Below are 14,625 nucleotides of genomic sequence, written 5' to 3'. Positions count from 1 at the left end.
AACTTATTTTCATGTATGTATTCTATTGTAAAGTTACAAATCCCAGATCTCAGTTATTTGGCATGAATCTGCTATCATTATGACTGTAGAAAAACCCTATAAATGTTCCAAGCAAAAGTTTTGGCATATATAATTGTCACCAAGTATTCATGTGAAAGGAGCATAGCTCTTTGGCATGTTTCAATATAGATCTTAATATTGATAATTGAAATAAAACATGACAAAGACAAATGTTATAAGTAGGTATCCAGTCTCTGTTTAAACATTATTTTTGATTACTTTAAATTTTCTTTTCTTAAAACAAATTGGCATTCGGGCGTATATTGTCACGCCTATGTGGTGATCCTCTTGTTTATATTGACTTATGTTTTATTTTTCAGGGTAGAAATGTTATTCTAGAGCAAAGCTGGGGAAGTCCTAAGATTACAAAAGATGGAGTTACAGTTGCTAAAGGCATTGATTTACAAGATAAATATCAGAACATTGGTGCAAAACTAGTTCAAGATGTAGCAAACAATACAAATGAAGAAGCAGGAGATGGGACCACATCCGCAACTGTCCTTGCACGTGCTATTGCCAAAGAAGGCTTTGACAAGATAAGCAAAGGCGCTAATCCAATTGAAATTAGGAAAGGTACACATTATTGAAAGGATTTGTGATGATAAGATTTTTATGCCCCCACAAAGTGGGAGCAGATAGCGTTGCACTTGTCTGTCAGTCCGTATGTCTGTCCGTCCGTACGTCAAAATCTTGTGAACGCAACTCCTCCTAATCCGGATGGCAGATTTTGCTGAAACTTTCAGGGATGAACAACCTTAATGTGTAGATGGTAGTAAAGGAAGGAATTTTCGCTGCGACCAAATTTAAAAGAATTACGGCCCTTTGTTGATTTTTTTCACTATATACTATGTAGAAATTTTGTGAACGCAACTCCTCTGAAACCTGATGGCAGATTTTGCTTAAATGTTCAGGGATGAACAACCTTAATGTGTAGATGGTAGTAAAGGAAGGAATTTTTGCTGCGACCAAATTTAACAGAATTATGGCCCTTTGTTGATTTTTTCACTATATACAGTGAAAGTTGAGAAAACCGGACGGCTTTCGGACCGAGGGTTTTGTCCGGTTTTCTCAGCGGTCCGGTATTCTTAATGTCCCCTTCAGCTATTCAGGATCCTATAAACCGAGCAATAACTTACAAAGGATGCTGAACGTATATTTGCATTTTCATGATCATGAGTAAGTATATTGCTTAATAAAGAAATGATAAAAATACTATACAATATGTTTTAATTGTTTTTGTCCCATTATTGCATATAAATACAATAAAATTTTGGATTTAAACGAACAGCAGTTACCTCATAACTATAAAGTCCGATTACACCGCATATGTTTACATTTGGGTAATGGATAATGATTTAACGAACATAGTTAACTTTGTTTGTTTATAATAATGCCCCAATTGTAAATATTGCCTATAGATACCATATTTGTCAGATAAAGATTTTTAAAGTAGGTCTCGGAAAAGTTTCACTGTCTTTAACTAATTTAAATTTGTCACTTATGGACAGCTCTCGTCGAATTCTTTTAGGCCATGGAATAGAACTTAGCGCTGATAAATGTCGTTTCCGTCGCGTTGTCATTTTGGGAAATGAATATACAAAAAGCAATGCAGTATAATAATATTTTATTTTTCATTCATACTGATTTTAACTTACAATTTCTCTTGCATTTTGGCATTTATATAAAACGGTAACATCTATACCTTACAATGAATCAAACTGTAAAACGAGACATAATTAACTAATCAGATAATCATTGTTCCGTTACCGCTCAGTTAGCGTATTAGACACAACCAATTGATAAGTACACAAGGTTATTCACACCTTCGTCGTCCGGTATTGTCAGGGTAATTGTCTATATAATGGACTTTGTAGTCCCCTTTCAACCGTCCGATATTCGGTTTTTACAGATTCCGGTATTGTCAATGTTTAATACAATAGTTTAAAGAAGGGAAAATTTGGGACTGAATTATTCGTCCGGTATTTAGAGAGTTCCGATTTTCTCAGCGTCCGGTTTTCTCAAGTTTCACTGTACTACAGTCTAACTTGCCCATGCGACCACGTGTATTAAGTGACTTTTGTCTTAAACGACCACTTTAAATTCCCCCTGATCATTTTCTCTCTATATCTTTAATGTATTAAGCGACTTTTGCTCAACGCGACCAGCGACCGCTAATTAGTCACCTAATTGACATCAATCTTTTCATTAAACGACCACTTTTACCTGTCCAGTAATTGTGTTTTTAGAGAACGCCACCTCGTTATGTCACAAGTGTCAACAATCAGAACACAACAATAAACGTGTGAAAAACTATTTCCCATACGGTTTTAGCGTATGCAAATGAAGTTAAGTATACGTGTGACGTGTATTATACAGTAATATCGGATAAACAATGCAACGCTCCGCCCATACTTAGATGGTGTATATGCTTCGCTTGTTGACATTTAGACTGCATTGAATTGACCTTGAACTTCAGCCATTAAATTAATCGTAACAAATAGATGCAGTTTGTTTATTTCAAATGAAAAAAATGCACAACAGAAAACATCTTCACTAATAGGGTTTTCGTGTTGGAGACAAGGAAAAACAACAGAGAAGTTAAAAAATTCTGGAAAAAATGTCAAACATGTACGTAATGGATCTTGAAACTGTTTTGTCAATAAATATCAGAAAGTTATTTTTTACATTTGCATCCATTTAGATTATCGGAGCGTACTTTTTTCAACATTTATATAAAAATGAAGTTGAAAAACTATCCCACGAATAAAAAAGATGTCATTTATAAATTTTGACTGACTGTCTTAAGAGACCGTTTCATTAAGCGACCGTTTTGGGTGTTTCCCTTGCCTGGTCGCTTAATACACGTTTGACTGTATGTAGAAATTTTGTGAACGCAACTCCTCTTAAACCAGATGGCAGATTTTGCTTAAACTTCCAGGGATGAACAACCTTAATGTGTAGATGGCAGTAAAGGAAGGAATTTTTGCTGCGACCAAATTTAACAAAATTATGGCCCTTTGTTGATTTCAACTTGTGATTTGATTTAAACATATTTTATTGCCAAAAATAAGACATATACATACATGTAGACAGTTACAATACAATGACATGACATATTTGGCAAAAGGGTTGACCCACAAGTTCTCTCAACATTTCAACTTGTGGCACATGTAGTCCAAAAAATATTTGACCTAGAGTCATAAGATTGACAGAACAGTGGCATGTGGGGGCATCCGTGTCCTATGGACACATTTCTAGTTTATTACTACCTTTATTTTAATTTTTGACAATTTGTTATATAACCTGTAGTACATTTTGTCTGAAACATTACATCTTTTTAAACAGTCTTTTGTACATTTAAGGTGTTATGATGGCTGTAGATGCAGTTGTTGATGAATTGAAAAAAATGTCCAAACAAGTGACAACACCTGAGGAAATTGCACAGGTGAGTTAGGCTTTACTTAGATTGTTGAGTTTAGATATAGTAGAAACTACAACAACCATGATAGGTTAGAAAGAAGAATTGAAACTTATTGCAGTCATAAATTTGATATACCCCAAATTTCAGCATATATAGTTATGCACCTGGTTGAACAGATGGAATGAAATTTAAACTACATGGCAGAAATGTAAACCATATTGACAATGTGTAGAGTGAAGGTTTAGCCTTTCTCAGATCAAGGTTAAGTTCACACTTAGTCTTGATGCAATGACGATGGATAGAAATATCTTCTCCAAAACTGCAAGGACTAGAGCTAAGGCCCACAAGAAATAGAATGTTTTTATGCCAAGGTTTTAAAATTACTTGGCACAAATGATCCGCACCATGACACAATCTACAGAGCACAACATCCAGGTTGCTACACCCAAGTTATATCCAGGTTGCTACCCCTGAGGCCAAGGTTATATGATCTCCATAACTTTTGACTTAATTGAAGATTTAAGAAAACTTGGAACAAATAATCACTATCATGAGACTATGTGCTTATGATGTGCATTGCACAACAACAAGGTCATGGTTGCTTAAAGGTCAAGATGTACAAATTCATGTCCGCTGCGGAATGGGATTTAGCTGTCCTTCAGACTGCCTTGTAGAAAAATTGTTACTGACGAGAATCTTGTTCTTGTTTTTTTAAAATTGAAGTAACATTAGTTCCACCAAATGAGTGCAAATGGTTAATTTTCATATCACACGCTGTGTAGAGTGATTATGAAATTATGGAATAGTTCTTTAGATGGTAAATTAAAAGTACAATGAGTAATAGAATACTGTGAAATCATGTGTATTCGTGGGCATGAAATTTCGTGGTTTTATCAAAACTAACATTTTTGTGGCTTCTTAAATTCCTGGATTTTTATTTTCTTGTAAAAAAAAAAAAGATAAACAATGGAAAGTAATCTTTCACTTAATCACCGCCCTGCTTTACTTACCTTGTGTATTTAACATAGCTCTTGTCAATAAATTTCATCCTTGCCTCTGGGAGTAATACAGTTACTGCCGATATTTGAAAGCAATTAACACATTTGTGTGACATGATATGCAGCTGCATTGGTAACAATGCCCCTATAATTCGCTAGGGGTGTAACAATACGGCAAAAACCGTATTGCAATATATTGCCATTTTGCCAAAGCTTATTGCAATACGTATTGTTGGGTATATGTTTTGATGTAAAGATGGAGTAACATTATATATTATTATTATTATTATATGTATATATTCTTAGTAGAAACTTAATAAAAATGTAAGGAATAAATAGAATGTAAAGTGTCACACAATTTGATAAACAAAACTAGTCGCGTGTGACCTTTCACATCTGGGCCGCTTATGTAAATTATACAGCCGCTTGTTTACTTTTAAGTGTTTACTAGTTGTCGGATATTTTTATCTTACGTTGGCGCCAACAAAATTCGCCAATTAAAGACTTAATGCGAAATTTGTACGAAATTAGAAGGCGATTAATTGAAAATTATGATTTTTATAAAATACCGGTTTTCCAAAAATCGCACCGCAGTACGAAATTTATTTTTATGCCACCGCAGCATCTGCGATGCGGTGGCATATAGCGATTCACCTGTGTGTTTGTATGTGTGTGTGTTATATAGATTATATAATGAACTTAAAAAATCTTCTTGTGAAAAACCACTAGTCCAATTTCAACCAAACTTGGCAGGATTGATCCTTGGGTAAAGGGCTTCCAAAGTTGTTCAAAGAATTTAATTTCATGCAGAAATCTGGTTGCCATGGCAACCAAAAGGAACTATAAGAATAAATTAAAAAATCTTGTAAAGACCCAATAGGCCCATCGTCGGATACCCACGGCCGAACCATTATCATTCATCAGCCGTGGGATTTTTTGCCGATATTCAGTCGAATAGAGGTGTGTCAAAGGCAGCTATTTCATTGGCTGCCTCACGATTTCATGAGGCGATTAAAACCAATCAAAACGCTCGTTCTGTACGACGTTCGGTATTACAGACAATATTGCGACAACCATAGACGACGTAAAAAGTTTAACATCGAAAAATTAAACGATTTCCAGCTAGAAAGTATAGATAATTTACTTTTACAGCGTGGTTTTTCCTTTATGATTGATATCTGCTTGCAGAAGAACAGATTTGGCGATAGTTTTTGCCAATGATTTTAGCAAGACACGTACAACAGTTTTTAACCGTGGGCGCTGCCATTTTTTTAATGTTTTTTAACTCCGCTGTTGAAGAATATAGATTTGTTAAACGCGATGTCATTGGTAGATATTTTACGCACCTGTTGCTGTATATCGACGCAAATCGATTCATTTTACCCACGGTTGATTGCATGTTATGTGACATGTTTATCAATCGTGGGTATCCGACGATGAATAGGCCTAGAGCTTAGATATTTTGCATAAGGCATTGTCTGGTAGACCTCTTCCAAGATTGTTCAAATTATAGCCCTGGGGTCAAAATCGGCCCTGCCCCGGGGGTCATTGATTAACCAGGTTTTCCGAAGGAAAAAACTGGTTATTAGATTGAGGTATGTCGGTGGGCGGACGGGCGGGCGGGCGTAAACAATTTCTTCTGTGCGCAACTCCTCCTACATTTCTCAACGGATTTTGACCAAACTTTCACAGAAGCTTTGTCATCAAGTGCCCTGGCGCATATTGTCGGGGTTTTGCGATTAGATAATATTTGACCTAATTATGGCCCTTTGTTTTTTTTCCTTATATAGAATATATAGTGAACAATTTCTTCTGTGCGCAACTCCTCCTACATTTCTCAACGGATTTTGACCAAACTTTCTCAGAAGCTTTGTCATCAAGTGCCCTGACACATATTGTCAGGGTTTTGCAATTGGTATATATTTGACCTAATTATGGCCCTTTGTTTTCTTTCATTATATAGAATATATAGTGAACAATTTCTTCTGTGCGCAACTCCTCCTACATTTCTCAATGGAATTTGACCAAACTTTCACAGAAGCTTTGTCATCAAGTGCCCTGGCGCATATTGTCGGGGTTTTGCGATTAGATAATATTTGACCTAATTATGGCCCTTTGTTTTTTTTCCTTATATAGAATATATAGTGAACAATTTCTACAGTGCGCAACTTCTCCTACATTTCTCAACGGATTTTGACCAAACTTTCACAGAAGCTTTGTCATCAAGTGCCCTAGCGCATATTGTCAGGGTTTTGTGATCGGATAATATTTGACCTTATTATGGCCCTTTGTTTTTTTTCCTTATACAGAATTGAACAAATTCTTCTGTGCTGAACTCTTCCTACATTTCTCAACAGATTTTGTTCAAACTTTCACAGAAGCTTTGTCATCAAGTGCCCTAGCACATATTGTCGGGGTTTTTTTGTGATTGGATAATTTTTTACCTAATTATGGCCCTTTGTTTTTTTTCCTTATACAGAATATATATAGCAGAGATCTGCCGAGAATTTGAAAGTACTGGGCCCTGGGCCCACTTGGTCTGAAAATGATGGGCCATTATGACCAAAGTACGGGCCTTGGGAAAATAAGTAAACATTGACCTAAATGACTGTTAAAAATTTTGTAGATAATTGAATTTCCTTTGTAATGGAACTTAAATCATATTTTATGACAAGTGGTTCACGTATGATTGAGAAGAGAACCAATAATTAAAAAAATGCCTAGACAGTAACTTTCTAACTAATATTAATTGCAGGCAAAAATTTTTTCAAATGGCTGCTCTGATTTGCATAATTTATCCACATAATTTCTAGTGTCTAATACTGTGCATTATCCATTTAATTGTTCTTACTTTGCACCAAATGTCCCTGGCACAATGTATAATGAAGGCTTTTATTACTCCCTGTATGCCTCTGTGTAGAAAGCCTACATCAAAGACACTTACCGACAGACTTTTTGATCATTGGAAAAGTCATGCATAATGTTTCCCTGATTGGTTTATCGCCCTGTCAAATATTCTGATGACGAAATAGACATATTTTTTTTACACTTCATCAGCCAAAGTGTGCGTGAACTTGAGTGACCTTAGGGGAATTCAAGATGTACACCTGTCAGATTATACTGTAACTTACAGCTTTTCTAAAAATAGCAACACTTTTTTTTTCAGTTACTGATAATCATTTTAAATATTAAGTAGTTGTATAATTTTTTTGTTTGTTTGTTTTATTGGATTAAATTTACGGTAGAAGAAATGAGTATCTGTGTGGGAAAGGGATTATGAAAAGAAATGCGGTAAGTAGATAAAGTGAACAAAAGATATAGGTGAATGGATAAACTCAAGAATATGCGTAATTACAGGGGAATGGGTAACTGTTGGTACCAGTTTTGACTGGATGGCTAAATAACCCAGCGGACAGTTTTGTTTTCATATAAGTCTGGCACAGATTTTAGATGCGCCCTTGGCCCTTTGCTGCCGATTTTCCTGCGCCATTCTCATTTTTTTAGCGCCAATGGCGCAAAATCGCGTCCTCGGCAGATCTCTGTATATAGTGAACACTTCTTCTGTGCGCAATTCCTCCTACATTATTCATGTTTTACATTGCACATAGTTACATTGTTTGTTGCTTGTATTTGTATTTCAAATACAACATATTTATCTACAATGGTGATAATTGAAAACCTGGTTTCATGGCATTGCTATGTTTCTTGTTTTCACTATATGTACATATAGTAAAAACTTAAAAAACCTTTTTGTAAAGACCCATAGGCCTAGAGCTTAGATATTTTGCATAAGGCATTGTATGGTAGACCCTTACCAAGATTGTTCAAATTATAGCCCTGGGGTCAAAATCAGCCCGACCCCGGGGGTCATAGATTTTCACTATATGTACATATAGTAAAAACTTTAAAAAAAAATCTTCTTGTAAAGACCCAAAAGGCCTAGAGCTTAGATATTTTGCATAAGGCATTGTCTCGTAGACCTCTACCCAGATTGTTCAAATTATAGCCCTGGGGTCAAAATCGGCCCCGCCCTGGGGGTCATTGATTTTCCTCATATTTACATAGTAAAAACTTATAGTAAAAACTTTAAAAAAAATTCTGCTAGCAATTGACAAATGCTAGAGGTTAGATATTTTGCATGAAACATTGTGAAGTGAACCTCTAGCAAGATTGTTCAAATAATAGCCCTGGGGTCAAAATTGCCCGCGCCCCAGGGTCATTGATTTTCAATATAATACATACAGCAAAAAATAAAAAAATCTTATTGTCTGAAGGTACAAGGCTTAGAGCTTTAATATTTGTTAAATGATATCATCTATAGGTACTCTACCAAAGTTGTTCAAATATTGCCTCTAGTGTCACCTTTGATGCAGCTGTGTGAAATAGAACCTTCACCACCAAATTCACTGACTCAAGTGCATTGATATATTCCTACTCTGATCTTTTATTGAGTAAACAATAGATTTAACCACTAATCTGATAATAGGAATTAGATATGTCAGGGATCTATGCATTATGACAATCTCAAATTGTATAGAAACAAAAAAAATATGTTCCTACACTACTATTTAGTGTTGTATTAATGCGGTGGCATAGCATTTTTCTCAAATGCAATCTTGTTTCATATTGCAATATATCGGTATACTGGTAAACCGTTACACCCTTATAATTTGCCAATGTAAACATCGCATAAATTATTTATCTGCCACTTTTTAACCAGCGAGTAAAAAAGTTTACACCCTGAATCGGTTGAAAACTACACACTACGTCACATTGACTGTGTAAATTTATATGTATATAAACACGGATTTATATTACAGGGATCGGACACTCCCAGTTAACCCTATATAAATGCTTTAATATCTTGTCGTGCGCCCGATAAAGGTACATCGATCGATAATTTACCGGCGCTAAGCGTAAATGTCCGTTTGCAACGGATACCTACTTTACAAAATACCATATAACTTTTCCATTTATTATCCGATTTTGGAAATTTAAAGTTTATGTTGAAGAAAAATATTTGTTTAATTCAAATATCTAATTTATTTTTTAAAGGTACAGTTTATCTGTCCGCAACGACGGTTAAGAAATTAACTTGACGAAATCCGCGGTAAATTTACATTTTTTATATAAAAAGCAGGTATTTGAAGTTTATTATTACGGTACCATAATACTTTCAGTTTCAAAATAAAAAGAAGCCGATGTAAGTTATTCACAGATGATCAAAGATGCAATATTTAAGATTTATTGGGTTATGTAGTCAAATTTATTAACGCACAATTGTTTTACGGGTAATGTATTGCGGCCTTTACACGTGAAGAAAATTTATTTATTTATTAGTACAAAATATTGCCGAGATTGTCAATATTGCCATATTCATAGAATATTTAAATTTCATTCATCATTTATATCATTATTATTTTTTGTAAATCTGTTTTCAAATGTCGGTGCAGTGAAGTAGACAATCATCGTAAAATCGTGTGGCTGTCTCGATTCGGGCCTTTTTAATGTCAGTCGTATATTTTAATCCGTATATTTTAATTATTCTTTTTATTTGAATGTCTACTTTTTAATGTAACGCTAGAAAAACAATAAAAATATTTACAGTTTGAGTCAGTATTTTGCGAAATAAAAGTAACTGTTGATTATTTTTTACACATCGCTTAAATTTCTTTCAAGTTTAATTACTTTTGAAGGGGGGGGGGGTTTAAGTGATAATTAAAAAACTTAATTTCCAAACTTTCATTACCAGGTTACATGTGATAATTGCAACACTCAATCTTCAAAAACAAATAGAATTTGAATGTATATTTTGTATATGCGCGTTCTTTAACTACAGTCCATGGCATATATGTGGTAAGAAAATGATTCTGAAGAGGATATATATAAATACAATGTAAATCTATTTTCTTTATTAACATTTATAAATGAAATTGAAAATATACAACTAAATTTGTATAGTCCTTTTTCTGAAAAATAATGAAAATAAACATGTGATAAATAAATCATTTGACGTGATTTGTTAAGGATAACCATGAAAAAAGTATGTGTCAAAATAAAAAATAATATTATAAAACAGCTGTTCTCTATGCCAATAAAAGTTTCTTCCTTGCCAATCTAATGAATTCATCTATAGGAATGCTTGTCTAGAATGGTCTGAAAATATATTTAATACACTTATTAGTGGAATATTTACTATATTTATACTAATATACAGGTAATCAAATAAAAAATGTACAAATCATTTGGAAATAATTCACAGAAATAAAGACACATTTCAAACATGAATTTCTTTAAAAGTTTTTTAGCAATCAAGAAACATTTTTTTGCAATGCCATCATTAAACCATGTAAAAAATAATTATCTTATTCTGAATCGCGGTAATAATTCGTGCTTGAAGTAAAAGGGCGGCGAAGTGTAGAGAGTATGCCTAAACAATAGGCGAGTATTTTTTAAATTAGGTATTTTTTAACTAAGCGTTGCAGCGTTCTATCAGCATATTTTCATATATTAATACTTTAGCGACACAAAATAATACTGCATCAATACATTCATATGTGTATAATTTTTCACAAAGCTGCAATAACACCACATACTCCGGTGAAAATCTGTCATATTTCGTACTCCGCGCGTTCCGCCATCTCATTCTGTCCACCTTTATCCGATTCCGCGCATGCGCGCGACGGGACTTTAAGCTAAACGAAAGTGTCCGATCCTTGTAATATAAATCCGTGATATAAATTAATACAAGTAAGTGGCTCAATACAGTTAGATATGTATGTGTGCATCTAGTAAAAAGACAGCGGCTTCTTTGATATTTTCTGAATAGCAGTCACACAAATACACATTGAAATTTATTTAAATGGATTATATCAACACTGTAAAGTTTTATTGGCGCTAATTAATGCACTCGGTTCCCACATTTACTCGATTATGTCACGTATTCTAGCTAACACAATCAAGTAGCCTACAAGGATCAAGTAGTCCCCCAGATGTTTATATGTGACGAACATTTGTGACAGCAAGCTGAAGACATACAATCGGTTTTTTTCAAGTTTCTTAAATATTGCAAAACTGAACTATGTATGAATTTAATTTGTCACTGACCTGATTATTAGTATACATTCATACCACAAAAAATCGGCCAAAAAAGCGCCGACGCATGCTGTGATATATGTAACAGAAACAAGGTAAGAAGTATTTGTTGAGATAAAATTTCGTCTGGTCCTATCCACGAAAACCAACGAAAATTCATGCCCCATGAATAATAATGATTTCACAGTAAAAAAGTGTTTTCTTCTTTCAGGTTGCAACAATCTCAGCAAATGGAGACAAATCAATTGGTAATCTAATCTCTGATGCTATGAAGAAAGTTGGCCGAGATGGTGTCATCACAGTTAAGGTATATAATGTTATAAATGTAAAATTATGTTGAACGTAAAAGATGTCAACCATTTTTTCACCAGTAATATTTTTAAATATTCAAACAAATGCTTCAATCTGTTCTGAAACATGACTTAAATAGGGACTGTCTTGTTGAGAAGTTTTTAGGTTCTTAGCTCACCTGTCACAAAGTGACATGGTGAGGTTTTGTGATGGCAATTTTTTCTGTGTCTGTACTTTGTCTGTCTGTTAACTTTTACTTTATACAACATCTCATAAACCACTGAGTCAATTTCATCCAAACTTTACAGGATTGTTCCATGAATGGTCACCTTTGAAAATTGTTCAAAGAATTGAATTCCAGGCAGAACTCTGGTTGCATTAGCAGCAGAAAGAAAAAAAAAACTTTTAAAAAATCCAAAGAGCTAGAGGTCAAAATTGGCCCTGCCCCAGGTCATTGATTTTCCTTATATAGTAAAAAGAAGATCTTCATCTAAAACGAAAAAGCTAGAGCTTAGATATTTAGCACGAAACCTCATTTTGTGGGTGTCTACTAAGTTTGTTCAAATGAAAGCCCTGTGGTCAAAATTGGCCCGTTCTAGGGAGTAAGGGTGTAACGGTATTCATGGTATACCGTACCGTTTTCACTCAGTACGGTTCACCGTACAGCAAATCACCCGTACAGGGCGGTACAGCATTTTTAACCATTTTCAAGGGGAGTAATTATTTCAATAAAAATTGCAGAAGATGAATTTAAATCAGGTTGAGTGTCTTTTTTTTCGCAAAAATATAGAACCATTTTCGGCTGAAACTGCCTTTTTGGAAACACTTTTGGCAAGCTGAAATTCATGAATAAATGATAATACGATATCTTGACACATATGCAAATAAAGCCCACATTGTTGAATCCAAAATATTGTCAAAACACTGCAATAGGCAGCTAGTTGTGTGAGTTATGGCCTACGCTATTTTGTTGGATATTTTCCATACCGTTTCATATTCATATTGTCAACCGATATATGTAACTGTTAGTAAATACGTTATAACCGTTATGAATGTGTTATAAGTGAGTAAAGTAAAATAATTTTTGTGTTCAGCTTATGCTCATTATTACACGTAGTCAACAAATTGTCTCATCCAGTTCATCTAAATGTTGAACATTTTAATTTTTCCTATTAAACTTCAGTTATTTATCCAAAATAGTTATCACCTTACATATGACAATACAAATGTGATGTTTCCATCACCATGTTACTTCTCAAAGCTTCAGAAAATATTAATTTGAATCTTTTAGCCTTTTACTTGAAATTTAACTATCAAAATGTCAAGAGAAAACATAATTTTAGCTTTGATATTTGTATGAAATATTGTCTGGTAGACATCTACAAAAATTGTTCAAATTATAGCCCTCGGGTCAAAATTGCCCCGCCATGGGGGAACATAGATTTTTCTTACATAAATGTAGTAAAAATAGGGATCATTCTGGTCAGGATTTTTAGTGAGAGATTTTCTCATTTGTCGAATTTTAATAAGAGAAATTAGATTTCCTTGAGAGATTTAATTTTCATGATGGGCGAGGTTAAAAATATGGAAATTTCTAACTTTTTAAAATAACTATATATGTAAACATTGTTTTTCAAATGAGGAAATAAAAAGATGCATTTATTTCAGTTATTTTTTTGTTCTCACTTTTTAACACATCCCATGCCCTTTCTTTAGTGAATTTTAAACATAAATTAAATTCTAATAGTGAAAAATATTTTACACCTTAATTCTGAAATATAAAAGAATTATACATGCAGATCTACTACAACAAGTAAATGCAGACAATGTTCCAAATGGACAATACTATACTGTACAGAAGTGATTGATGAGATTTGAAGAATATTTTCTAAATCATTACATGCTGTTTTCTTTATGAGTCTCTCCACACACGCTCTCACTTAAAAATATTCATTGAATATCATGTGACCTGTACACATAATGACAAATATCTCCATATCCACAAATATAAACAATACTTAAAGTAATTTTTATTCATAAGCATCATTTTAAGTGTTATTTATAACACACCTTTAAATAAGATTCAAATTCCTTTTGGTAACTTTTTAGCTCAACTGAGCATATGCTCAGGGTGAGCTATTAGGATCACTCTTCGTACGTCGTCCGTTGTCCGTTCAAACTTTTAAAACGACATCTCCTCTGAAACCATAAGGCAGATCATAATGAAACTTCACAGGGATGTTCCTTGTGTGAAGCCTTAACAAAGTTGTTCAAAGAATTCCATTCCATGCAGAACTCTGGTTGCCATGGCAACCAAAAGAAAAAACTTAAAATATCTTCTTCTAAAAAACCCAAAGAGCTAGAGCTTAGATTTTTGGCATGAAACATCTTCTGGTGAGTGTCTACCAAGTTTGTTCAAATAAAAGGCCACTGGTCAAAATTGGCCCCGCCCCAGGGGGTCATTGATTTTCCCTATATGCAAATAGTAAAAACTTAAAAAATCTTCTTTTAAAGAACCAAAAGAGCTAGAGCTAAGATATTCAACATGAAACATCTTCTAATAGGTGTCTACCAAGTTTTTTCAAATAAAAACCCTGGGGTCAAAATTGGCCCCGCCCCAGGGGGTCATTGATTTTCCCTATATGCATATAGTAAAAAATTAAAAAATCTTCTTTTAAAGAACCAAAAGAGCTAGAGCTAAGATATTTACAATGAAACATCTTCTAATGGGTGTCTTCCAAGTTTGTTCAAATAAAAGCC

At 34.0% G+C, this 14,625-nt stretch overlaps 1 protein-coding gene across 1 annotated transcript in view; it reads left to right on the top strand.

Annotated features, from left to right (window-relative positions):
- Positions 1-380: 380 nt before the first annotated feature.
- The window catches only part of LOC132727322 (60 kDa heat shock protein, mitochondrial-like), a gene marked incomplete at its 5' end in the record, with an annotated part of 34,168 nt that continues 19,923 nt past the window's right edge, over positions 381-14,625 (top strand). The window contains 3 exon segments of the mRNA XM_060712756.1: positions 381-633; positions 3,423-3,505; positions 11,786-11,881. Coding sequence (XP_060568739.1) covers positions 381-633; positions 3,423-3,505; positions 11,786-11,881 — 432 coding nt within the window.

Source organism: Ruditapes philippinarum, unplaced genomic scaffold (assembly GCF_026571515.1).
Source record: "Ruditapes philippinarum isolate M1 unplaced genomic scaffold, ASM2657151v2 ctg6783_1_1_1_1, whole genome shotgun sequence".
NCBI lineage: Eukaryota > Metazoa > Mollusca > Bivalvia > Venerida > Veneridae > Ruditapes > Ruditapes philippinarum.
Note: the sequence above shows the minus strand (reverse complement) of the source record. Positions and strands in the feature narration are given on the sequence as shown.